We start from the raw sequence: 22128 nt of genomic DNA on the forward strand, positions 1-22128 counted from the left end.
TGATGAGCTTCTGCCAGTTACTGAATAACAGGTTATTGAAAATCCCTGCAGTTCACAGGAGAGATGCATCATGTCACACAAACCAAGCATTATATAAATAAAATAGAAAGAAACATTCCACATGGGAAAAATATATTAAAAACAGAGATTCCATGACTTACCAAACGGGAAAGCACTGGTAGATAGGCACAATAAAAAACACACAAACACACACCTCTTGTGTGTGTTTTTGTGTGTGTGTGTTTGTGTGTTTTTTATTGTGCCTATCTACCAGCGCTTTCCCGTTTGGTAAGTCATGGAATCTCTGTTTTTAATAAACCAAGCATTATGATTTACATATCACAACATAGTAATATTGCACTTAACAAGGAAAATATTCCCAAAATGTGAGGCACAACACGACAACTTAAATACAAAAATACTGAAGACTGCTAGCAGTAAGAGTTTTTGATGATAAAAAAGGTGCTATACAATGAAAGCTTTCAGGGCCAGTATTTGTGTCCATGGTGATTTTTATTTTATGGGCATCAATCCATATTCCATAGCATGTTTCTGTCCCTAGCATTTCATCTCTTGATGCTGGAGACATTATCAGAGACTGTAACAGCTCAAATAGCACTTTCAAACTTAAAAAAGCTCAGCTTTATTTATTTATTTTTACTTAGTTTGTGTTCTTTAGGTCCAGATAGTGAGGAAATCACAAGGATATGAAATGGTTCAAATTGTATATAGCTCAGAGGTAACTTACACAAATACAATAAAAGATATAATGTAAATAAAATATCACGTTACAAACATGCACTCAATTAACGGAAAGTTTTGCCACACTGAGGAAGAATCAGTAATATATACAGGAAGCAAAGTTAAGTATTACAATGAATAAATAAACACATGAGTTCCAAAACCCAGATTTTTAATGGTTATGATAGCGCTCAAAATGAGTTTTTGTAAAACAATTGTGAGTTTAGTAGTGGTATTTATTTTATCTCAAAAATTAATGAACTGTATAAAAAGATTTCTCTGTTAGGTACTCTTTCAGAATTTGTTTGAATTTTGGCAATTGTTTATGAAGGCATTTGATATGTGGTGGGAGCGCATTAAACAGCTTACTGCTGGAGTAATAAACTCCTTTTTGAACCACAGACTTCTGTTCAATGTGCAAACTGTTTTTCATTCTTGTATTGTAGTCATGATATTCGCTGTTGTCTTGGTACAGATAAAAGTTATTACATACAAAAGTCCGCAAGAAAAAACTTTTATGAGACAAACTCAAGACTGAAGTACCAAAAATTAACAAAAGTGAAAGCTAACAAATATTTATAATTGTAACAAACCAGTGTCACTTATATTTTATGCTTGCATTTCAAATGGAGAACAGTAATAAAACTGGTATGGTATGATCTCCCTTTGTTTCATTGTTACAGTAGTCAGTCTATATTTAAAAACACATTTACAACTGTCATACTTACATAAGTCTTGGAAGGCTACATGCTTTTTAGGGAGACTACTGCTGCTGGAAGAATGTTTCAAAGCACTGTTGGGTTTATTGGTGTCTGCTATCTCACATTGATTATCAGTATAATTTATTCTGCTTGGCAGGTGAGAGTTTTCACTCCTGCAAATAATATTCATAATATTCAGTTGCTTATGAAGAATTAATCAAATGGACTGAAATAATGAGCCTCTGATGGAATACTTTTCAAAAATATAACAATTTGAGAAATACAAATGTTGCTTTCTCTTACCCCATGTAATTATATAATGGTATTAACATTAATTAAATTTATATTTGTAGTCACAAACACTTCATGATTAAAAAACACAGAATTACATGCCAAAAAGAATTGGTGCCAAGGCAATAACAAAAACACAATGGAAATGGTATCAGAGAGTTAGTCCTATTTATGCCTTTCACAGGTACTGAGATACTTGAGGCCTTAGAATCATTTAATAAAAGAAAACTTCTAAGTCAAGTAGCGAATCCATTGAAAGGCATTTTCTATGAATTATCATGCTCTTTTGCAAATACAGGAAAATATTTTTTTATTAAATTTGCAAATTAGTGACTAGAAAAATATTTCTACAGTAAATAAAATGAGTCAAGCTTTTTGCTGTACTTAACCAAAGAAAATAATGGCAGGAAGCCTGAAAGCCATATAATCATTACTTTTCTTCAAAAATCCTATTTAGTTTACTGCCATTTTTGTTCTTCCCTTTGTTTCTTTTGCAGTTCATTGTCATTCTCCTCAACTGTTCTAAATACAAACACTCGTCTACCACTTCAATAACCATAACGTCAATTTGTACTATTTTATTTTCAGTATGCTGGTTATAAATTACTTTAGTCTCATTGTAGCTGATTTTTTAACTTCTTTCAGATCTACTCTATTACATTCTTCTATTTGTACTTGAAGTTTATTGGCACTAGAGGCAAACAGTACAATGTCATCTGCGAAACAAATGTTGTTCAGGTATGTTCCATTAACATTTTTTTTTTACTTTCCCAATTCAAGGATTTATCACTATTCTGAAGAAGTCTAGGGTGGTGTGCAGGAAAGAAGGCAGCTGAGCATTGGTTCTGTACACACACACACACACACACACACACACACACACAGGGAGAGGGAGAGAGAGATAGAGAGATAGAGAGAGAGAGAGAGAGAGAGAGAGAGAGAGAGTTCAGTTTGCTGTCTGTGTGCTGACATTTCAGCCTAGGCAGACGGCTGAATGGCATGCACATGCTTAGCAATACTATTATGCATTAGATTTTAGAGACTCCAATTAAAATGCTGTGCACGTAGTAGGCAATATACTACTGCTTTGGTAGACAGTGCAACTGTCTGGTATCATGACAGAAATATCATAGGACACAACAAGATAAATAGACTTAGAAATGATTTTTGTACATGAAAATTAAGAAATTGACGGACAACCAAAGATGACAACAATAAGATCAAATGTTATTCCATCATCACTGTAACAAATGTGAGATTTTCCATGTTTCGGATATTTTGTGTTGTTCTTTGCAGTCACATGATCGCTCCTATTCACAAATACGTCATTGCAAAATGACTGAAGTCCACATCCTTTAATATTCATATTACCCATCATGTTTTGTTAACAGCTGCAGCTTCATTCACACAGAAAACAACATTTTCTGCAATATGGTATCAACCTTTATAATACACATTAAATATTGTGTGAAGGATGATTTTGTTTATGACAGTATCACTTCCCTCATCATGATATAAAAGATGGGCACCCACCAATTTTAATGCAAACATTTACTTAGCTCAGTATCCACTGCACAATCCTCACACACTTCAGTTGCTCTCACCCAGGAATTTACAATACATGGGAATACCTTTTCTGTTTGCGACTACTGAAGAAATCCATACATAGCCCTGTATTATAAAAACTGATGTATGTATGTGTGTTCCATATCTTCTTCTAAACCACTGGACCTATTTCAATCAAACTTGGTACATGTATCCCTTACTGTCAGGCAACAAGTGCTGTGGGGGTAAGAACCACCTACCTATCATAGTTCAGGAGAGAGAAAAATCATAAACAATGAGGTGCGTGGAAAACTACCAAATCATGCATGGCATTTAAATTTATTACTTCTGAGCTACTAACTCTATTTGCAATAAATTTCACAGACAGTATACACGTATGCTGCTAAATGCATCTACAAAATTATATCATTGTGTGACAAGTATAGCGCATAGATTAGGAGATATGATGCCATAAACATTGAGATATTTGAAAAACTGCTGCATTATGCATGACATTTAAATTTATTACTTCTTTGCTACTAATTTTATTAGCAACATATTTTGCAGACAGTATCCACATATGCTGCAGAATGTAACTCCAGAATTATATCATTGTATGACATACAGATTGGGAGATATGATGTCATAAACACTGAGATGCATGAAAAACTGATGCATCACACATGACATTTAAATTTATTATTTCCTTGTTACTAACTTTATTCGCAACTTATTTCACAAACAGTATCCACATATACCGCTGAATGTACCTACAAAATATATCATTGTGTGACCCATAGTTCAAGAGTTATGACACCATAAACACTGAGATGCATGAAAACATGCTGTATCATGCATGAATTTTTAATACATTTATTCTTTACTACTAAATACTTCTACACTGGAGTCAACTTAAGGAAATTCGTGATACCTGGCAGTGCTTTTGACAGCTTTCAACTGCAAAGCACAAATGGCTGTAGCCAAAACAATAGCTGTCTATAGAGTTACGAAGAAGTGTTGCCATAGAAATGTTTACAAAACTGCATTGCAGACATGTGAAGTAGCTGCACCCAACATACAGAAACTGTCCTGGATCAACTCAAACCAAGTCTACTGAAGGGGTACATATATGGTTTCATTTCTATTAGAAAATTGGTAAAATGAATACGCTATCAATGCGGCATTTGCCAGCTAGTTATACATACAAAATACTATAACTCTAGCCTGCTAGTGTAACAATAGGTTTATTTATTTTCTGTCACTCTAACAAACATTACCAGAATGATATAGCTGTCAACAAAGGTGGACTCAAGTGATAATCACCAGTGGCCATTCAAAGCAGACTCAGTTACATCTGAAACAAACAGGAATGGAGGAACAACAATACTTGCTGCAGCATTACATGGTTTACAGTTTCTTGTTACTGTGGATCCTCTCATCACCTGTCCTCTAAAAGAAGCAGTAGCATATAAACTCAGTTACTTTTCTATAGGTACAGAAAGTACACATAATTTGCAGACACAAATTTCTCTCTCTCTCTCTCTCTCTCTCTCTCTCTCTCTCTCTTTTCGCTTGGGCAATGGGTTAGACAATAGACAACAGTTAATGTAAAAAGTTTTTGTTTATTCATGATGTGTCTAAAAAGTTTGGTGAATGGTGCCATAACTGAACGGCGACTTGGAGCATGTGTGCGTGCATGCGCAGGGGTCTTCAGAGACTTGAGGAGAATCGATACACAGCATGCACTGCATGTGATTGGCTCTGTAAACAGATTGCAATCAGTTGACTGTAGTCAGTGTGAGAGGAAGTGTCATGGCACAATAGAGCAATGTCTAAACATCAAGTTCTGTTACAAATTGGCGAAGACTGCAACAGAGGCACATGGAATGTTGGTGCAGGTGTACGGGAGGGCAGCTGGGGCAGAAAATGTGTTTACAAATGGTTTAAACAATTCCATGAAGGGAAGGAAACAACTGAGGATGACACACGTTCCCGTCAGCCATCGACAAGCAGAACCTCAAAAAAGATCGAGAAAGTGTGACAAATGGTGGCACAAGATCGGCATCAGACTCTCAGATTGATTGCGGAAGAATTGGGCATTAGCAAGGACATGATGAACACCATCGGTCACGATGATTTGAGTAAGTGGAAGATCTGCTCCTGATTTGTGCCACACAAGCTCACAGATGAGAAGAAAGCAAAACGGATGGAAACTGCTGGTGATTTCATTTCCATGTGTGACCAGGATCCATTGCTTCTGAACACCATCATCACGGGAGATGAGATCTGGTGCTACCAGTTTGATCCAGAATCAAAACGGCAACTGATGTCATGGTGCTCACCATCTTCCTCATGACCAAAAAAAACCTGTCTGCAAAAATCCAACGTGAAAACACTGTTGATCGCCTTCTTCGACAACAACAGCATCATCCACAAGGAATTTGTTCCTGTAGGTCAGACCATTAATGCTGTGTTTTACCAGTCCATTTTGAACTGATTGCTACATATCCAGCATGTTTGGTCCGAGTTGCATAGGACTGGAAAATGGATGCTGCTCCATAACAACATACCTGCACACTGTGCAATCCATGTGCGCCAATTCCTGGCGCAGAAGATGGTAACTGTTCTTGAACACCCTCCGTACTCTCCTGATCTGGCTCCTGCTGACTTCTGTTTCCCCACTTGAAGGTGGCCATGAAAGATAAACGTTGTGCGGACGTGAATGCCATCAAAGATCGTGTGGCAGCTGTTCTGTGATCGATTCCACAGGAGGCCTTTGCTGATAGATTTCAGAAGCTGTACGAGTTTTGGCAAAAGTGTGTTGTAGTGGGTAGCGACTATTTTGAAGGGCAATAAAGAACATTTGCTTGTATGAGGGTGGTTTGAAAAGTTCTCGGAACTGAATAGAAAAAAAAGTACTTACAACACTGAAACTTTTTTTATTTTTCAATGTAGTCTCCTTGTAGATTAATGCACTTGGTCCAACGATGTTCCACTGCCTTGATCCCATCTTGAAAATGAGTTTCCTCCCGGTCTTCAAAAATAGTTGTCAACTCTGGCTATCAATTCTTCGTTTGAAGTGAATCTTCATCCACCAAGAAAAATTTTCAGTTTTGGGATGAGATGGAAGTCTGATGGAGCCACATCAGTTGAATAAGGTGGGTGTGGCAACAATTCATACCTTAGTTCGTGTAATTTTGCCATGGTGACAGGACATGTGTGCATGGCTTCACATCAAGAGCCATGGCAACCATTTTTCAGATAAATTTTTCCATTTCTAATTCTTCAGTTAAAATGTGATATACCCTTTCAGATGACATTTGGCAAGCGTGAGCAATTTCACGCACTTTCAATCGGCAATCCTCCATAACCATTTTGTGCACTTTTGCAATGATTTCTGGAGTAGTGACACACCTTGGCCAACCACTGTGCGGATCATCATCTAATCTCCCCCAACCAAATTTAAATTCATTTTTCCACTTGGCAATAGTTGAATATTAAGGAGCAGAGTCCCCCTGTGTATTCTGGGAATCAGCATGAATGTCCTTTGCTTTCATACCTTTCTTTACGAAGCACTTAATCACTGATTGAATATTGATTTTTTCCATTTTCGCAAATCACAATGCTGGAACAACAACAGAGCCAGGTCTCCACCACAGCTCTCTTCCAACAGCACTAACATGGCACATGTTTACACGCAACAGTCCAATGAACATCATGTGAACAACTCATTGCGCTAGTACTGACCTCTCTTGGCAATTCCGAGAACTTTTCAAACCACCCTCCTATCTTTTGTTTTGTTTGTTGTCTGATAGAGTTCACCGGACTTTTTAGACACATCACATATGAATGAGCTTCAGGCACTCCCAGTGGCCAAATAGGAAGCTGTGCACAAATGTCAGAACAAGAAGCTATGGGTGAGACTTCCGGGTTTGGGTTGAAAATATGTAACAGATCTGTACAAGCGAAAGTATGTCACATTTACTAGAAGACCCACACCAGCGAATGCTAGAAAAAGTAGTGTTTCCCCAAGTCATGGCCTTCTTTTGCTTCTTGCACATGTTTCATTTAGATAAAGCACCTTGAAATCTTTGTAATGTGATCATTTTAGATAAGAATTAATTTTATGATCTTACAACTTCTTTTTCATGACCTGCAGAAAAGTAATGATAGCTCTGTAAATACTGGTTTGTGTTAAAAATGGTACAAACTTTTCAACTGCTTACAGCATTATCTATACACCATTTGATTATCCATATACATAGAAAAGTTATTATATACAGGGAGTTCCCAAGAAACACTGACACACTTTAGGGATCCTTACACCAAAACCGAAAGAAATGTCTAGTAAACAAGGGCTCTAAAGTGCATACATTAAGAGATATGAGCACTTGTTCATCTTCAATACTATGAAACACATCTCTTCTACTGCAAACTATTTGCTTTTCACAGATATCCCCCAGGCTGTGGCTAAGCCATGTCTCCAAGATATCCTTTCTTTCAAGAGTGCTAGTTCTGCATGATTCGCAGGAGAGCTTCTGTAAAGTTTGGAAGGTAGGGGACGAGATACTACAAGAAGTAAAGATGTGATGACAGGGCGTGAGTCGTGCTTGGGTAGCTCAGATGGTAGAGCACTTGCCTGCGAAAGGCAAAGGTCCCGAGTGTGAGTCTTGGTCCGGCACACAATTTTAATCTGCCAGGAAGTTTCATATAAGTTTAAGTTTTGTTTTCTTCATATCTTTTTTTTATATTTCTCTACTCAATTTTTCATTGTACTTTCTCACAGTCGACTGAAGACATTTACAAGCAGTTTTATTTACTTCAACACATTTTATCATATTACTATTATGATTTCCTTTAAATTTTCACCCTCTCTTTAACCCTCGAACAGGAGCATTGTTTCTCACAACACCAGCAAGAGCACGGCTCACATTGCACACATGTAAGGAATTGCTGTATTTATATTACCGAGATAAATGTGAATGAGTAAAATTACAGCTTAATCGTATTTTAATTAAATTACATTAAAATAAACTAAAATTATTTGAGCTAAATCACTGTTTAACTAAAAATTACAAAATAAACCTTTGATTGTATGACTCTGTTGCTGCACACATCACCCAACCATAATAACATACTCAAAGCATTAAACACTACAGTTGCATCAGATCCCTTATTTGATTCCTAATTATCTCATAGATAATTCCCTCACTGTGAGATTGTGCTGCTAGCTTAGAACCTGGTTTATTTCCTTGTGTGGATCATAAATTTTTTCCTCACTTTATTTGGTGTTTATTTTGTATTACTGTTGATCACTTGGACATCTGTGAACACATTACTGTGGTAACTGAAGCAGTAATGAAGGAATAGGTATGGGCTCACAACTGTAAAACAACTATCAAACTGTACATAACAACACTATTAAAAAAAAAAAAAATTATGCTGTAACTTACCAAACGAAAGGGTTGGTATGTTGATAGAGACAATAAACACACAAAACACACAAATTTCAAGCTTTCGCAACCCAAGGTTGATTCATCAGAAAAGAGGGAAGGAGAGGGAAAGACGAAAGGATGTGGGTTTTAAGGGAGAGGGTAAGGAGTCATTCCAATCCCGGGAGCAGAAAGACTTACCTTAGGGGGGAAAAAAGGACAGGTATACACTCGCACACACACACCTATCCATCCACACATATACAGACACAAGCAGACATATTTAAAGACAAAGAGTTTGGGCAGAGATGTCAGTCGAGGCGGAAGTGCAGAGGCAAAGATGTTGTTGAATGGCAGGTGAGGTATGAGTGGCGGCAAATTGAAATTAGCGGAGATTGAGGCCTGGTGGATAACGGGAAGAGAGGATATATTGAAGGGCAAGTTCCCACCTCTGGAGTTCGGATAGGTTGGTGTTAGTGGGAAGTATCCAGATAACCCGGACGGTGTAACACTGTGCCAAGATGTGCTGGCCGTGCACCAAGGCATGTTTAGCCACAGGGTGATCCTCATTACCAACAAACACTGTCTGCCTGTGTCCATTCATGCGAATGGACAGTTTGTTGCTGGTCATTCCCACATAGAAAGCGTCACAGTGTAGGCAGGTCAGTTGGTAAATCACGTGGGTGCTTTCACACGTGGCTCTGCCTCTGATCGTGTACAACTTCCGGGTTACAGGACTGGAGTAGGTCGTGGTGGGAGGGTGCATGGGACAGGTTTTACACCGGGGGCGGTTACAAGGGTAGGAGCCAGAGGGTAGGGAAGGTGGTTTGGGGATTTCATAGGGATGAACCAAGAGGTTACGAAGGTTAGGTGGACGGCGGAAAGACTCTCTTGGTGGAGTGGGGAGGATATCATGAAGGATGGATCTCATTTCGGGGCAGGATTTGAGGAAGTCGTATCCCTGCTGGAGAGCCACATTCAGAGTCTGATCCAGTCCCGGGAAGTATCCTGTCACAAGTGGGGCACTTTTGGGGTTCTTCTGTGAGAGGTTCTGGGTTTGAGGGGATGAGGAAGTGGCTCTCGTTATTTGCTTCTGTACCAGGTCAGGATGGTAGTTGAGGGATGCGAAAGCTGTTTTCAGGTTGTTGGTGTAATGGTTCAGGGATTCAGGACTGGAGCAGATTCGTTTGCCACGAAGGCTTAGGCTGTAGGGAAGGGACCGTTTGATATGGAATGGGTGGCAGCTGTCATAATGGAGGTACTGTTACTTGTTGGTGGGTTTGATGTGGACGGATGGAGGTCACCGTCAAGGAAAGTGGCATGGGATTTGGAGTAGGACCAGGTGAATCTGATGGAACCAAAGGAGTTGAGGTTGGAGAGGAAATTCTGGAGTTCTTCTTCACTGTGAGTCCAGATCATGAAGATGTCATCAATAAATCTGTACCAAACTTTGGGTTGGCAGGCTTGGGTAACTAAGAAGGCTTCCTCTAAGCGACCCATAAATAGGTTGGCATACGAGGGGGCCATCCTGGTACCCATGGCTGTTCCCTTTAATTGTTGTCATCATTCTTCCGGCTGACAATGGTTCCACGACCGTGGTACTTGATCGCCGGGAGTGTGTGGCTGAGGGACTGCGTCAGCTTTCAGACAACACTACATACAAAGTTTGCCAAGGCAATCCCATTCCTGACGTCCAGGCGGAGCTTCAAGGAATCCTCAGAACCTTAGGCCCCCTACAAAACCTTTCACCTGACTCCATCAACCTCCTGACCCCACAGACACCTCGCACTCCTACCTTCTACCTACTTCCTAAAATTCACAAACCCAAACATCCCGGCTGCCCCATTGTAGCTGTTTACAGATCGTATCTCTGCCTACGTAGATCAACACCTTCATCCCATTACATGCAGTCTCCCATCCTTCATCAAAAACACCAACCACTTTCTCGAACGCCTGGAATCCTTACCCAGTCTGTTACCCCCGGAAACCATCCTTGTAACCATTGATGCCACTTCCCTATACACAAATATCCCGCACGTCCAGGGCCTCGCTGCAATGGAGCACTTCTTTTCACGCCCATCACCTGCTACCCTACCTAAAACCTCTTTCCTCATCACCTTAGCCAGCTTCATCCTGACTCACAACTTCTTCAGTTTTGAAGGCCAGACATACCAACAATTAAAGGGAACAGCCATGGGTACCAGGATGGCCCCCTCGTATGCCAACCTATTTATGGTTCGCTTAGAGGAAGCCTTCTTGGTTACCCAAGCCTGCCAACCCAAAGTTTGGTACAGATTTATTGATGACATCTTCATGATCTGGACTCACAGTGAAGAAGAACTCCAGAATTTCCTCTCCAACCTCAACTCCTTTGGTTCCATCAGATTCACCTGGTCCTACTCCAAATCCCATGCCACTTTCCTTGACATTGACCTCCATCTGTCCAATGGCCAGCTTCACACATCCGTCCACATCAAACCCACCAACAAGCAACAGTACCTCCATTATGACAGCCGCCACCCATTCCATATCAAACGGTCCCTTCCCTACAGCCTAGGCCTTCGTGGCAAACGAATCTGCTCCAGTCCTGAATCTCTGAACCATTACACCAACAACCTGAAAACAGCTTTCGCATCCCTCAACTATCCTCCTGACCTGGTACAGAAGCAAATAACGAGAGCCACTTCCTCATCCCCTCAAACCCAGAACCTTTCACAGAAGAACCCCAAAAGTGCCCCACTTGTGACAGGATACTTCCCGGGACTGGATCAGACTCTGAATGTGGCTCTCCAGCAGGGATACGACTTCCTCAAATCCTGCCCCGAAATGAGATCCATCCTTCATGATATCCTCCCCACTCCACCAAGAGAGTCTTTCCGCCGTCCACCTAACCTTCGTAACCTCTTGGTTCATCCCTATGAAATCCCCAAACCACCTTCCCTACCCTCTGGCTCCTACCCTTGTAACCACCCCCGGTGTAAAACCTGTTCCATGCACCCTCCCACCACAACCTACTCCAGTCCTGTAACCCGGAAGTTGTACACGATCAAAGGCAGAGCCACGTGTGAAAGCACCCACGTGATTTACCAACTGACCTGCCTACACTGTGACGCTTTTTATGTGGGAATGACCAGCAACAAACTGTCCATTCGCATGAATGGACACAGGCAGACAGTGTTTGTCGGTAATGAGGATCACCCTGTGGCTAAACATGCCTTGGTGCACGGCCAGCACATCTTGGCACACTGTTACACCATCCGGGTTATCTGGATACTTCCCATTAACACCAACCTATCCGAACTCCGGAGATGGGAACTTGCCCTTCAATATATCCTCTCTTCCCATTATCCACCAGGCCTCAATCTCCACTAATTTCAAGTTGCCGCCACTCATACCTCACCTGCCATTCAACAACATCTTTGCCTCTGCACTTCCGCCTCGACTGACATCTCTGCCCAAACTCTTTGTCTTTAAATATGTCTGCTTGTGTCTGTATATGTGTGGATGGATATGTGTGTGTGTGTGTGCGAGTGTACACCTGTCCTTTTTTTCCCCCTAAGGTAAGTCTTTCCGCTCCCGGGATTGGAATGACTCCTTACCCTCTCCCTTAAAACCCACATCCGTTCATCTTTTCCTCTCCTTCACTCTTTCCTGACGAAGCAACCAGGGGTTGCAAAAGCTCGAAATTTTGTGTGTGCATTTGTGTGTTTTTTATTGTGCCTATCTACCAGCACTTTCCCGTTTGGTAAGTCATGGAATCTCTGTTTTTAATATATAAATGTGTTTTTAATTTGATACTTAACTAAACAAATTTGAAAGTATTGAATTTTTCGCTATACAGTGTCGTCAAAACATATAAATTGTACAATACATATCAATTTGCATTACTTTTCTTTGGGTACTGTACTCTGGTTTCCAGAGCTTCTGCTGCTGAACACTGTTGAGTCTTGTAGCAGGATTCCATTCTGTGAAGTCTGTGACTTCTCCTCATCCCGCGTTGTAGTCAAACCAGTTGAAGGAAATGTCAAGCCAGATAAAGAATGCCTCTCCTTGGACCTCCTTGGACTAACAACTGTTGTCACTGATGACTCAGAGCTAGAGTCATCACTCTCACCATTCATAGTAAGTTTTGGCTCTGTTTCTGGCTTTGTCAATTTAGCATTTCTTTCTTTGGCACTGGAAGCCTATAAATTAATAGAAACACAGATATGAATTTCAAATACACAGTAAAAATCAAGGTTCTTGCTATTAGTATGACAAAGAAAAATTTGTGATGAATATACACACTAGTATACGAAAAAACAAGCAGTCATCCCAGGAAAGAAGTATAATACACTCATGTTTTTAAAGAGCACTCTCTGGGGAATTACATATTTAGCAAAACAACATACAACTCTTCATTCCACAACTATAGCCATTTGAAAAACACTACAAGGATGTGGGGACATTTAGGTCACTTGATCTCAGTTCTACTGAGCATGTCAAACACTATGTGAGAGATTGCAATCCTCATGGGTGACTCAGGGAAAAAATATGTGAATGTCATTGGGCTGCTAATTACAATCCGTAGGCTCTTCTTGTCATTACTGGGGATGATAAATTTAGATTCCCTTTCCTGCATTAGTAATTATAATGATGAGATAAAGTTGCTCCTGATGATATTAACTAGTAAGACAATCACTAGGATTAGCCAATCCAGGTGCAAATTACGTGAAATGATGAACTGCATTACAATGTTTCAATTTTCACTAATAAAAGTTTATTGTTTTTAAAATGATCAAACAATGTCAAAGAATGGTGACACCAACTATTTCACAGAGTGGTTAAAAGGAACTTGAACCCACAATATTGCGGCTGGTAAGCTCATCATATAAAATTTTATAAATTGAAAAACTGCTGAAAACATTAATGAAGATCACTGCTAATTATTAAAGGAGAATAAACCACAGACTAACTTGCACCTAATTACAGTCAAACCGCACATGACAGCAAATTCTAAGTGCCGATAGGTAAAACTGAGACAAAGTTCAAAATTTAGTGTTCAGAAATAGTCTGAAACCCACTTAACATAAGAATCACAGTTCCAGACAGTCACCTGGCAGAAAATAATCAGACAGCTAACTAGATCCTGAGTTTTCTAAGTTCACCTACTACACTAACTGTAAAAACTTTTCTCTTCCTAAAGCATATGCAGCAGGAATCACCTCTCAGCCTGACCAAGATCTTGCTTCAATGAGCTCACACAGAACACTCCCTGACCAGCATAGGTCCATCTCCAAACAGGTCGTACAGAACTCTTCCCACATCATGATGGCCGTCACCCTCACATAGCCTCAGTCTATGTGCCTGCACAAAATTCTCATTTATGTCACTTAACGAGGTTCACAGTTTTCACTAGCATCACTTACATCTTTTTATACAGGGTACTTATGAATGATTTGACTGAGCCATTAACTGTGCACTGAAATTCTAGTCTAAAATGATACATAAAGTTGTATGTGTAATAATTCACCCAATAATTAAAGTTGAATAACTGCAAACTTTGTTGCAGTGCTCAAAAAGGGTTCTTTCACCTTTTACCATTAATATTATTACAATTATTAATTTGGCACCAATTTCATAATGGATTTTTACAGCTCTTTTTGTTGTATTACTCAGAATTTACATATCTTTAATAGCTCGTTAGTTACTAATGAAAATACGCAAAACAATTAACAAACAAACATACGATAAGAATTATAAATCTTAAGAACTAATGATTGTAAATTATGTTACAATCTCTGCCAATGTGTATTGCATTGCTGTATGTTAACATGTTTTGTAGTAATTTTTATATCAATTTTCAATTAATTCCAATTAAAATGTGCCTCACTCACTGCTGAATTAATTACACTACAAACCATGTTAATGTAATAGTTGAAGTGCCTCACTGAGAGCTACAAATTGATTGTCTGATCTTCATTGTACATTAATTAGTAAAGAAATTATTATACTTTTGCTGACTGGTAGTTACAGGAAAATGTCTCACTGCTGTATTGCTATATCTTTTTATATACAATGATTACAGATAATATCCTTCATTGTATGACTAACCATTTGCTTTCTATGAGCACAAATGTGAATAATAGTCAGCCGCCATTGTGCAATCAATGACTGAGCTGATGCCACGTCCATAGTATTTCAACTTGGACAGATTAGCATGGCACAGCCATTGTACAGTGGTCAGCACACATGGAAACGGGACCAACACAAGTTAGCACATGGACCAAATACAGCACTGCATCTGACTACACATACAAGCCCAGCTGGCAACATGGCTGACCTGTAAGTCATGAAGCATGTGCCATTCAAATGCCACTCACAACCAAATGTCTCTTTCATACATAAACACAGAGTCATGTCACAAGATACATCATGACTATCCTCCAATCAGTATCAGAGAACTTGGGTAGTAGACAGCTAAGTGATCATATATCTGTACAGCTTCCTATTATTGTCATTGTTCTGTGATGATCTAATGATGAGATCAGAGTGAGTTGAAGTTCCGACGCGACTAGAGACAGATCTCTAATTCAGTAGTTCACGGCGTACATAGAGGATGTGCAAAATAAAAATGGTCTGTAAAGTGTTTGTAAAGCTGATCTGGGACTGCCCCTTGTTAATGTACAGGTAAACTACCCATCAGAGAAAATGCTGGAAACCATGATAGCAATGCACCATTCGGTTGCTGCCACGTATCTGTGCATGTGCATTTCCTGCATGCCGTGTCCTGAGTATTTCACTGTGTCATTATGTATGAATGAGTGAGAGGAGTAGACACGTTTAGTGACTTATTGAATTCAGCACAAAATGATGCTTACCATAACATAGCTTCCACATTTTTTTTTCTTCTCCCCAAAATTATTATTTTTTTCCTTTAAATTTTATGATATATTCAATCTGTTGATTTTTGTGAAATGTGCACATTCCCTAAAAATTTCAAACATTGACCCAGGGCTTATTCAACTTAACTTGAATATCTATTACATGCCTTTGATTATTAGGAGTTAATGAGCTAACTAGTTTGCCCAAAAACTGTGCTAACTACATCAGTAATTGCAGATGTCATTATCATACTTCATATGTAAACATACACTTGATTACTGACTTCCTGATAAAGCATATGGCAAAGATGTAGAACTCAGTAAACCACCCACCCAATGATGAAAATATGTTAGCAATTCTTGGATTCACTTAGTTTCAGAGTAATTAAAATTCTTAGTTAAATCATTGTTACTGAAATAGAATCCCATATTTAGACAAACAAGCCAGTATAATTCAATAGAAATTATTTATGTCAATTGTAATTTATGAAAATCCAGCAAACAACAATAGCTAAAATCAGTTCTAATTAATGTGAACTTATAATTGAGGCATATTGGAAGCGTTCTTATGTCAGGCTGCAGTGAGTTTGAAAAGAGCAAGTCCTGTGTCCACCAATATGGGGAATGTACCACAGTCAATGTGGTATAAATTACAAGTTAGAAAATGTAGGATTTCTTGTCTGAGAGTTTATTCAATAATCCAGTGATTGTTTTAAATGATTAATCGGGCTGTGAATGTGCTAACTAGTATCATGGACTGTATCAGATTTCAATAATGATCATCATCACTGTTACAATAAGGTCAGACTGTGAACTGCTTTGTTTCCAATAGTTATTTACTGTGCACGTCGCTTTCCTTTCAAGAAAAATGACTTACAAACTTTAATCAATGATTGTGTTAATTATTTGTTTGCCATCTGTGTACTTTTGTGAATAATCACTTCAGTGTTGGGTTACTGCACTCAAACAATCACATCATGTGATACGAACCAAATGTAGTATATACCTATCTGTTTATCAGGGCATAAACTAAAAATTGATGATACACGAACTGGCCATAAACATTAGTTCCTTCAGCAATCAATGTGCAATTATGCTGTCTGAACTGTAATCTCAGTGTAGGCTAGTTTATTGACAACAGCCAACTTTCAACACCAACTTTTCAGCCAGTTTCAATGGAGGCGCAGTTACCAAGGCCAAATTTGTACAGGTAACAGAAAGGCTACAGGGTCAACCATATATCATTCTTATTGTAAATATTTTCTGGGCCAGTTTTATTCTGCCCATCCCATACAAGCATAAACAGAAATATTTGTATCACATTAATAGAAAAAGAAGGAAACATTGGTACAGGTATTTACAGCAAAATTTTCTCTTTCTATCAAAATTTATGACCATGCCGCTCAAATTTTAAAGGGGAAGCTGAAGCCATTAGATTGTAACAAGTCAGCTAAACAACTTTTCACACACATTCAACGGAGTAGTAATATATTTGGATTACAGAACAGCAGTATCCACAATTATCAATATACGAGATCAAAGAATAATTAAAACACTACAACAGAAGAACAAGATAACTGAAGTTCAGTGGATACCATCTCAATGTGGCTTGGATGGGAACAAAAAGCACATTTTCTAGCCAATAATAGAACAAAAATCAAACAGATTGAGATAAGACCACTATTAACAACATATTTCAAGAAGAATTAAAATGATCCAGCTAAATTTTATTTGAGGGAAAGATCTGGAAAAACCCCATGTATGACTTGTTAGTACCAGACCAAGAAGAGAAGCAGTAACCATCTTCCACTAGGCTACTGGACATGATTTTTTGCCCGCCCACCTGCATAAGATGTACAGAATGTTTTCTATGTCACAAGATTGGTTCAATCATGAACAAACAACATTTAAAAGAGCATACAAAATTAAGAGACTGTAATTTAAACCTCAAGACATTGTATTGCGAATCATATACCCAAATGACAATAAGTAAAGTGCCAGAACACTAAAATAATAATAATAATAATAATAATTATTATTATTATTATTATTATTATTATTATTATTATTATTATTATTATTACAACAGCTGACAGGTAATATCACATCTAGAGAGATCCTTTTATAATGATTGTTGCTGAAATAGTGACTCTTTATTCCATATCTGCAAAAGTTCTCTTTCATACAACTGAAGTTGGTTGGTATTACAGGCTACTGAGGAACATGGTCTGCTTCCCAACTGCTGTTTATGATAATGTGCTTAAGATATTACTGAAAAATGATAAAGGAGTGTGATGGTGTTAGCATATCAATGTGCTATGTGGCCAATGCTGACTAACAATTAAGCAAAATAACTATGTACCCTTCACATAGCTTCTAATATCTATGAGGCTCTCTGGGTCTTACTCCAGGGCTCCAAATAAGGTAAAATCAAAACACCGGTCTTCTAAGAGGTGAATGATGTGATGTGATGACTTCTTAGTCATGAACACAGGAGAATGGAGGTTTTTCTTCGTACTGGGATTTAGAAAATACGAGATTGGGAAAAATCTGAATCCAAAGTATCACATGTCACAGTTAGTATGACTAAGGAAAAATAAACAGAATCACAGGCGAAGAGAGAGAAGTGAAGAAGAAAGCAGGGATGAATAAATCTAAGAGGGACATAATATGAGGTTTTATTTTTTATTTTATTTTACACATCTAGTTATTTAGGACCAAATTGAGGAGCAAATCTCGAAGGTCATGGAATAGGTCAGTACATGAAATTACAACAAAAAAGTAATAACAGGTAAAATAAAATGTTTATGACTCCAAACAAGATAAGCCATAAGTTTATGCAAATACAATCAACAATACAACACAGGAATCATCTTAATTTTTCAAGGAACTCCTCGACAGAATAGAAGGAAGGGACTCCTTGACAGAATAGAAGGAATGCATTCAACAGTATAACACAATAATCATCTTAATTTTTCAAGGAACTCCTCAACAGAATAGAAGGAGTGACCCATGAGGAAACATTTCTGCTTCAATTTGAAGCACGTGGAAATTGCTAAGATTTTTGAATTCTTGTGGTAGATTATTGAAAATGGGTGCAGCAGTATACTGCACACCTTTCTGCATGAGAGTCAAGGTAGTGCGATCCAAATGCAGACTGGATTTCTGTCTATTACTAACTGAGTGAAGGCTGCTAATTCTTGGGAATAAGCTGATATCGGTAACAAGAAAAACAGTAAAAAAAAAAAAATATGTTTTGAGAGGCCAATGTCTGAATAGTCGGACTAGTGAAGAGGGGTCGACAAGAGGCTCGTGAGACTAAACAGCTTATTGCCCGAACTGCCCATTTCTGAGCCAAAAATATCCTTTGAGAATGGGAAGAGTTACACCAAAATATAATACCGTAAGTCAGAAGCAAATCAAAATAAGCAAAGTAGATTACATTTTGTGTCAAACTATCACATACTTCAGATACCATTCCGATAGCAAAAATGGCAGCGTTAAGCCTTTGAACAAGATCCTGAACGTGGGCTTTCCATGACAGTTTACCATCTATCTGAACACCAAGAAATTTGAACTGTTCAGTTTCACTAATCATATACCCATCCTGTGATATTAAAATGTCGGTTTTGTTGAATTGTGTGTTTAAAAATGTAAATACTGAGTCTTACTGTGATTTATCATTAATTTATTTTCTACAAGCCGTGAAGTTAAGTCATGAACTGCACTATTTGAAACAGTACCAATGTTGCACACAACATCCTTTACTATCAAGCTAGTGTCATCAGTAAACAGAAATATTTTAGACTCACCTATAATACTAGAGGACATATCATTTACATAAACAAGGAACGCAAGAGGCCCCAGCACTGATCCCTGGGGCACATCTCTCTCTCTCTCTCTCTCTCTCTCTCTCTCTCTCTCTCTCTCCCCCCCTCCCCTCCCCCCCCCCCCCCCGCAACCCATGTGACTATGCCCCACTCAGACCCCACATCCCACATCATAGCCATTCACAATGCTGTGTAAATGACCTTTTATTGCTGCCTTGTAGCTACTCCCCTTATTCCATAATGGTCCAACTTCTGGATCAATATTTTGTGATCAACACAATCAAATGCCTTAGTTATATAAAAAATTGTTTAATCCATCCACTACCTCACAGGGAAAAGAGAATATAGCATTTTCTGTTGTTAAACCACTTCAAAAAACAAACTGTACATTTGATAGCAAATTATGTGAAATAAAATGATCAATTATTCTTATATACACAGCCTTTTCAATAATTTTAGCAAACACTGATGGCATAGAAATAGGTCAAAAACTGTCTACATTATCTCTTTCTCCCTTTTTATAAAGTGGCTTTACTATGGAGTACTTTAATTGTTCAGGAAACTGACCATTCTAAGTAAAGGGCTAACATGTGCAGTGCAGTACTTTAATATTCTGCTAGGTACTCCATCATGTCTATGAGAGTCATTAGTCTTCAGTGATTTAATTATTGATTCCATCTCCCCCTTGTCAGTATCACAGAGGAGTACATGGTGTATCAAAAAGAACCATCTGATTTGGCACATCTGTATTTCTGAAACTAATAAACATATTCAATGAATTTTGGTTTTTGATGAATGGGAAACTCAAGAAGTTTTTTCTTTTCTTTTCTTTTTTTTTTCATACCTTTTCATAGGTGTTCAATATGGCCCCCTTGAGATGCACAGCATATATCAATGCGGTATTCAAATTGTTCAGTGAGCATGTCTTGAATTACAGCTTCCACAGCTGCTGTTATGCGATGTCTCAATTCATTCAGTTGTTGGTAACAGAGGTACATAAACAGAGTCTTTTATAAACCCCCACAAGAAATAATCACATACACTCAGGTCTGGTAACCTTGGAAGCCAGTAATGTGAGGCTGAATCATTTGGTCCAGTGCAAACGATCCATCGTTCAGTAACCCTTTGATTCATAAATTCCTACACTTCCAAATGCCAGCAGGAACCACGTAAAACTCGAGAGTTTCTTCTTTCCAACAGTATGTTTTTCATGCACATATCTCAAATAACATAATAGTTATGAGTTTTTTGAATCAGATGATTCTTTTTGATACAGCCTGTAATACACTCTGTATTTCAGACATCAGTCTTGGTAAGGCATTTTCCAAGAGAGTTATACAATTCCCTGTAGAAACTAAAATTTTATTTAATTCACCAGAAATTCTCAGAAAGTGATTGTTAAATACTATAAATATATCTGACTTATCAGTAACAGAAATATTTTTACTACGAACTGACTTTATATTGTCGACTTTATGCTGCTGACCAGACACTTCCTTCTATTCTATTCTATTCTATTCTATCGCTTAAGCCTTGTCCCGCATTTACACAGGGTCAGCCATCGTTAATCGGATTTGGCATGTTAATGGTTAAGGGGTGACAGGATGCCCTTCCTGCTGCCACCCCGTACCCCCCAGGACGGAAGTAGTGTACCCCAACTGTCTGCGTCGAGTGTAATCCATGGAATAGTGGCTAAAGTGTTCAGATGTCTGCGAGCCACGTAAGTGAGGCGGAACATGGGGACCAGCCCAGTATTGACCTAGCGGGATTTGGAAAACTGCCTAAAAACCACATCCAGGATGGCTGGCACATTGGCCCTCATCATTAATCCGCCGGGCGGATTCGATCCAAGGCTGGTGCACCTATGCGAGTCCAGGAAGCAGCGTGTTAGCGCTCTCAGCTACCCTGCCAGGTTACCAGACACTTCCTTCATGACTGATCATATGGTTTTAACTTTAATTGTGAATTAGCTAATCTATTTGTGTATCACATACTCTTTGCCTTCCTAATAATATTTTTAGCACTTTACAATACCGTTTGTAATGGGCTACTGTAGCTTGATTGTAACTACTTGGGATCGATGACCTCAGCAGTTTGGTCCCTTAGAAATTCACACACACACACACACACACACATTTTGATATCATTCCCGCTTATTTCTACATGATATCCTTATCCCAATAGTCAGCTACCTAGGCTGCCTTTTACTGCTAGTACCCCGCTTAGAATGTTCTAATGGAAAGCAACTCTCAAAGAGCATGAGAATTGTGTTAAGGAAAGCATTATATTTGTCATCTATGTTACTGGCACTATAAACATCCTGCTACTCTTGTTCCTTAACGAGGTTAAAAAAAACTCTCTATTGCCATTGGATAAGCTTTCCTACATAGTTTGTAATTATATATAACAGTTGTTTGAGTACAAAAGCAAGCATTCTGAAGCAGAGGTGGTAATGGTCTTGATGGTTGTGTAAATCGCCTTCTTCCCTCTTCCCATCCTCAACTGTACAGTGCACTAACTAGTTTTCATCCTTTAATACAGAGTGTTAATTGTTTTCACATTGGTCACTATTTTCAGCCATGTTTCCTCACAACAAATATTCTCTGCTTCCTACTCTTCTGCACTCAACATGCTTTCCTCAACTTCTTCACTTTTGTGTTAGGCACACATACCCAACCTTGAACCTCTCTGCTTTCTCCAGTCTCCGATCTGTCTGTTTCACTCT

The 22128-nt window shown here is 38.7% G+C and overlaps 1 protein-coding gene across 1 annotated transcript in view; it reads right to left on the reverse strand.

The window, feature by feature from the left end:
* LOC126235842 (cilium assembly protein DZIP1) overlaps nt 1–22128 on the reverse strand; it is a 277318-nt gene that overhangs the window by 54742 nt on the left and 200448 nt on the right. The window contains exons 13-14 of the mRNA XM_049944706.1: nt 12599–12894; nt 1470–1615 (exon numbers count right to left, since the gene is read on the reverse strand). Of these exons, the coding sequence (XP_049800663.1) occupies nt 1470–1615; nt 12599–12894 (442 nt within the window). The remainder of the gene's footprint in view (nt 1–1469; nt 1616–12598; nt 12895–22128) is intronic.

Source organism: Schistocerca nitens, chromosome 2 (assembly GCF_023898315.1).
Source record: "Schistocerca nitens isolate TAMUIC-IGC-003100 chromosome 2, iqSchNite1.1, whole genome shotgun sequence".
In the NCBI taxonomy this organism is placed as follows: Eukaryota; Metazoa; Arthropoda; class Insecta; order Orthoptera; family Acrididae; genus Schistocerca; species Schistocerca nitens.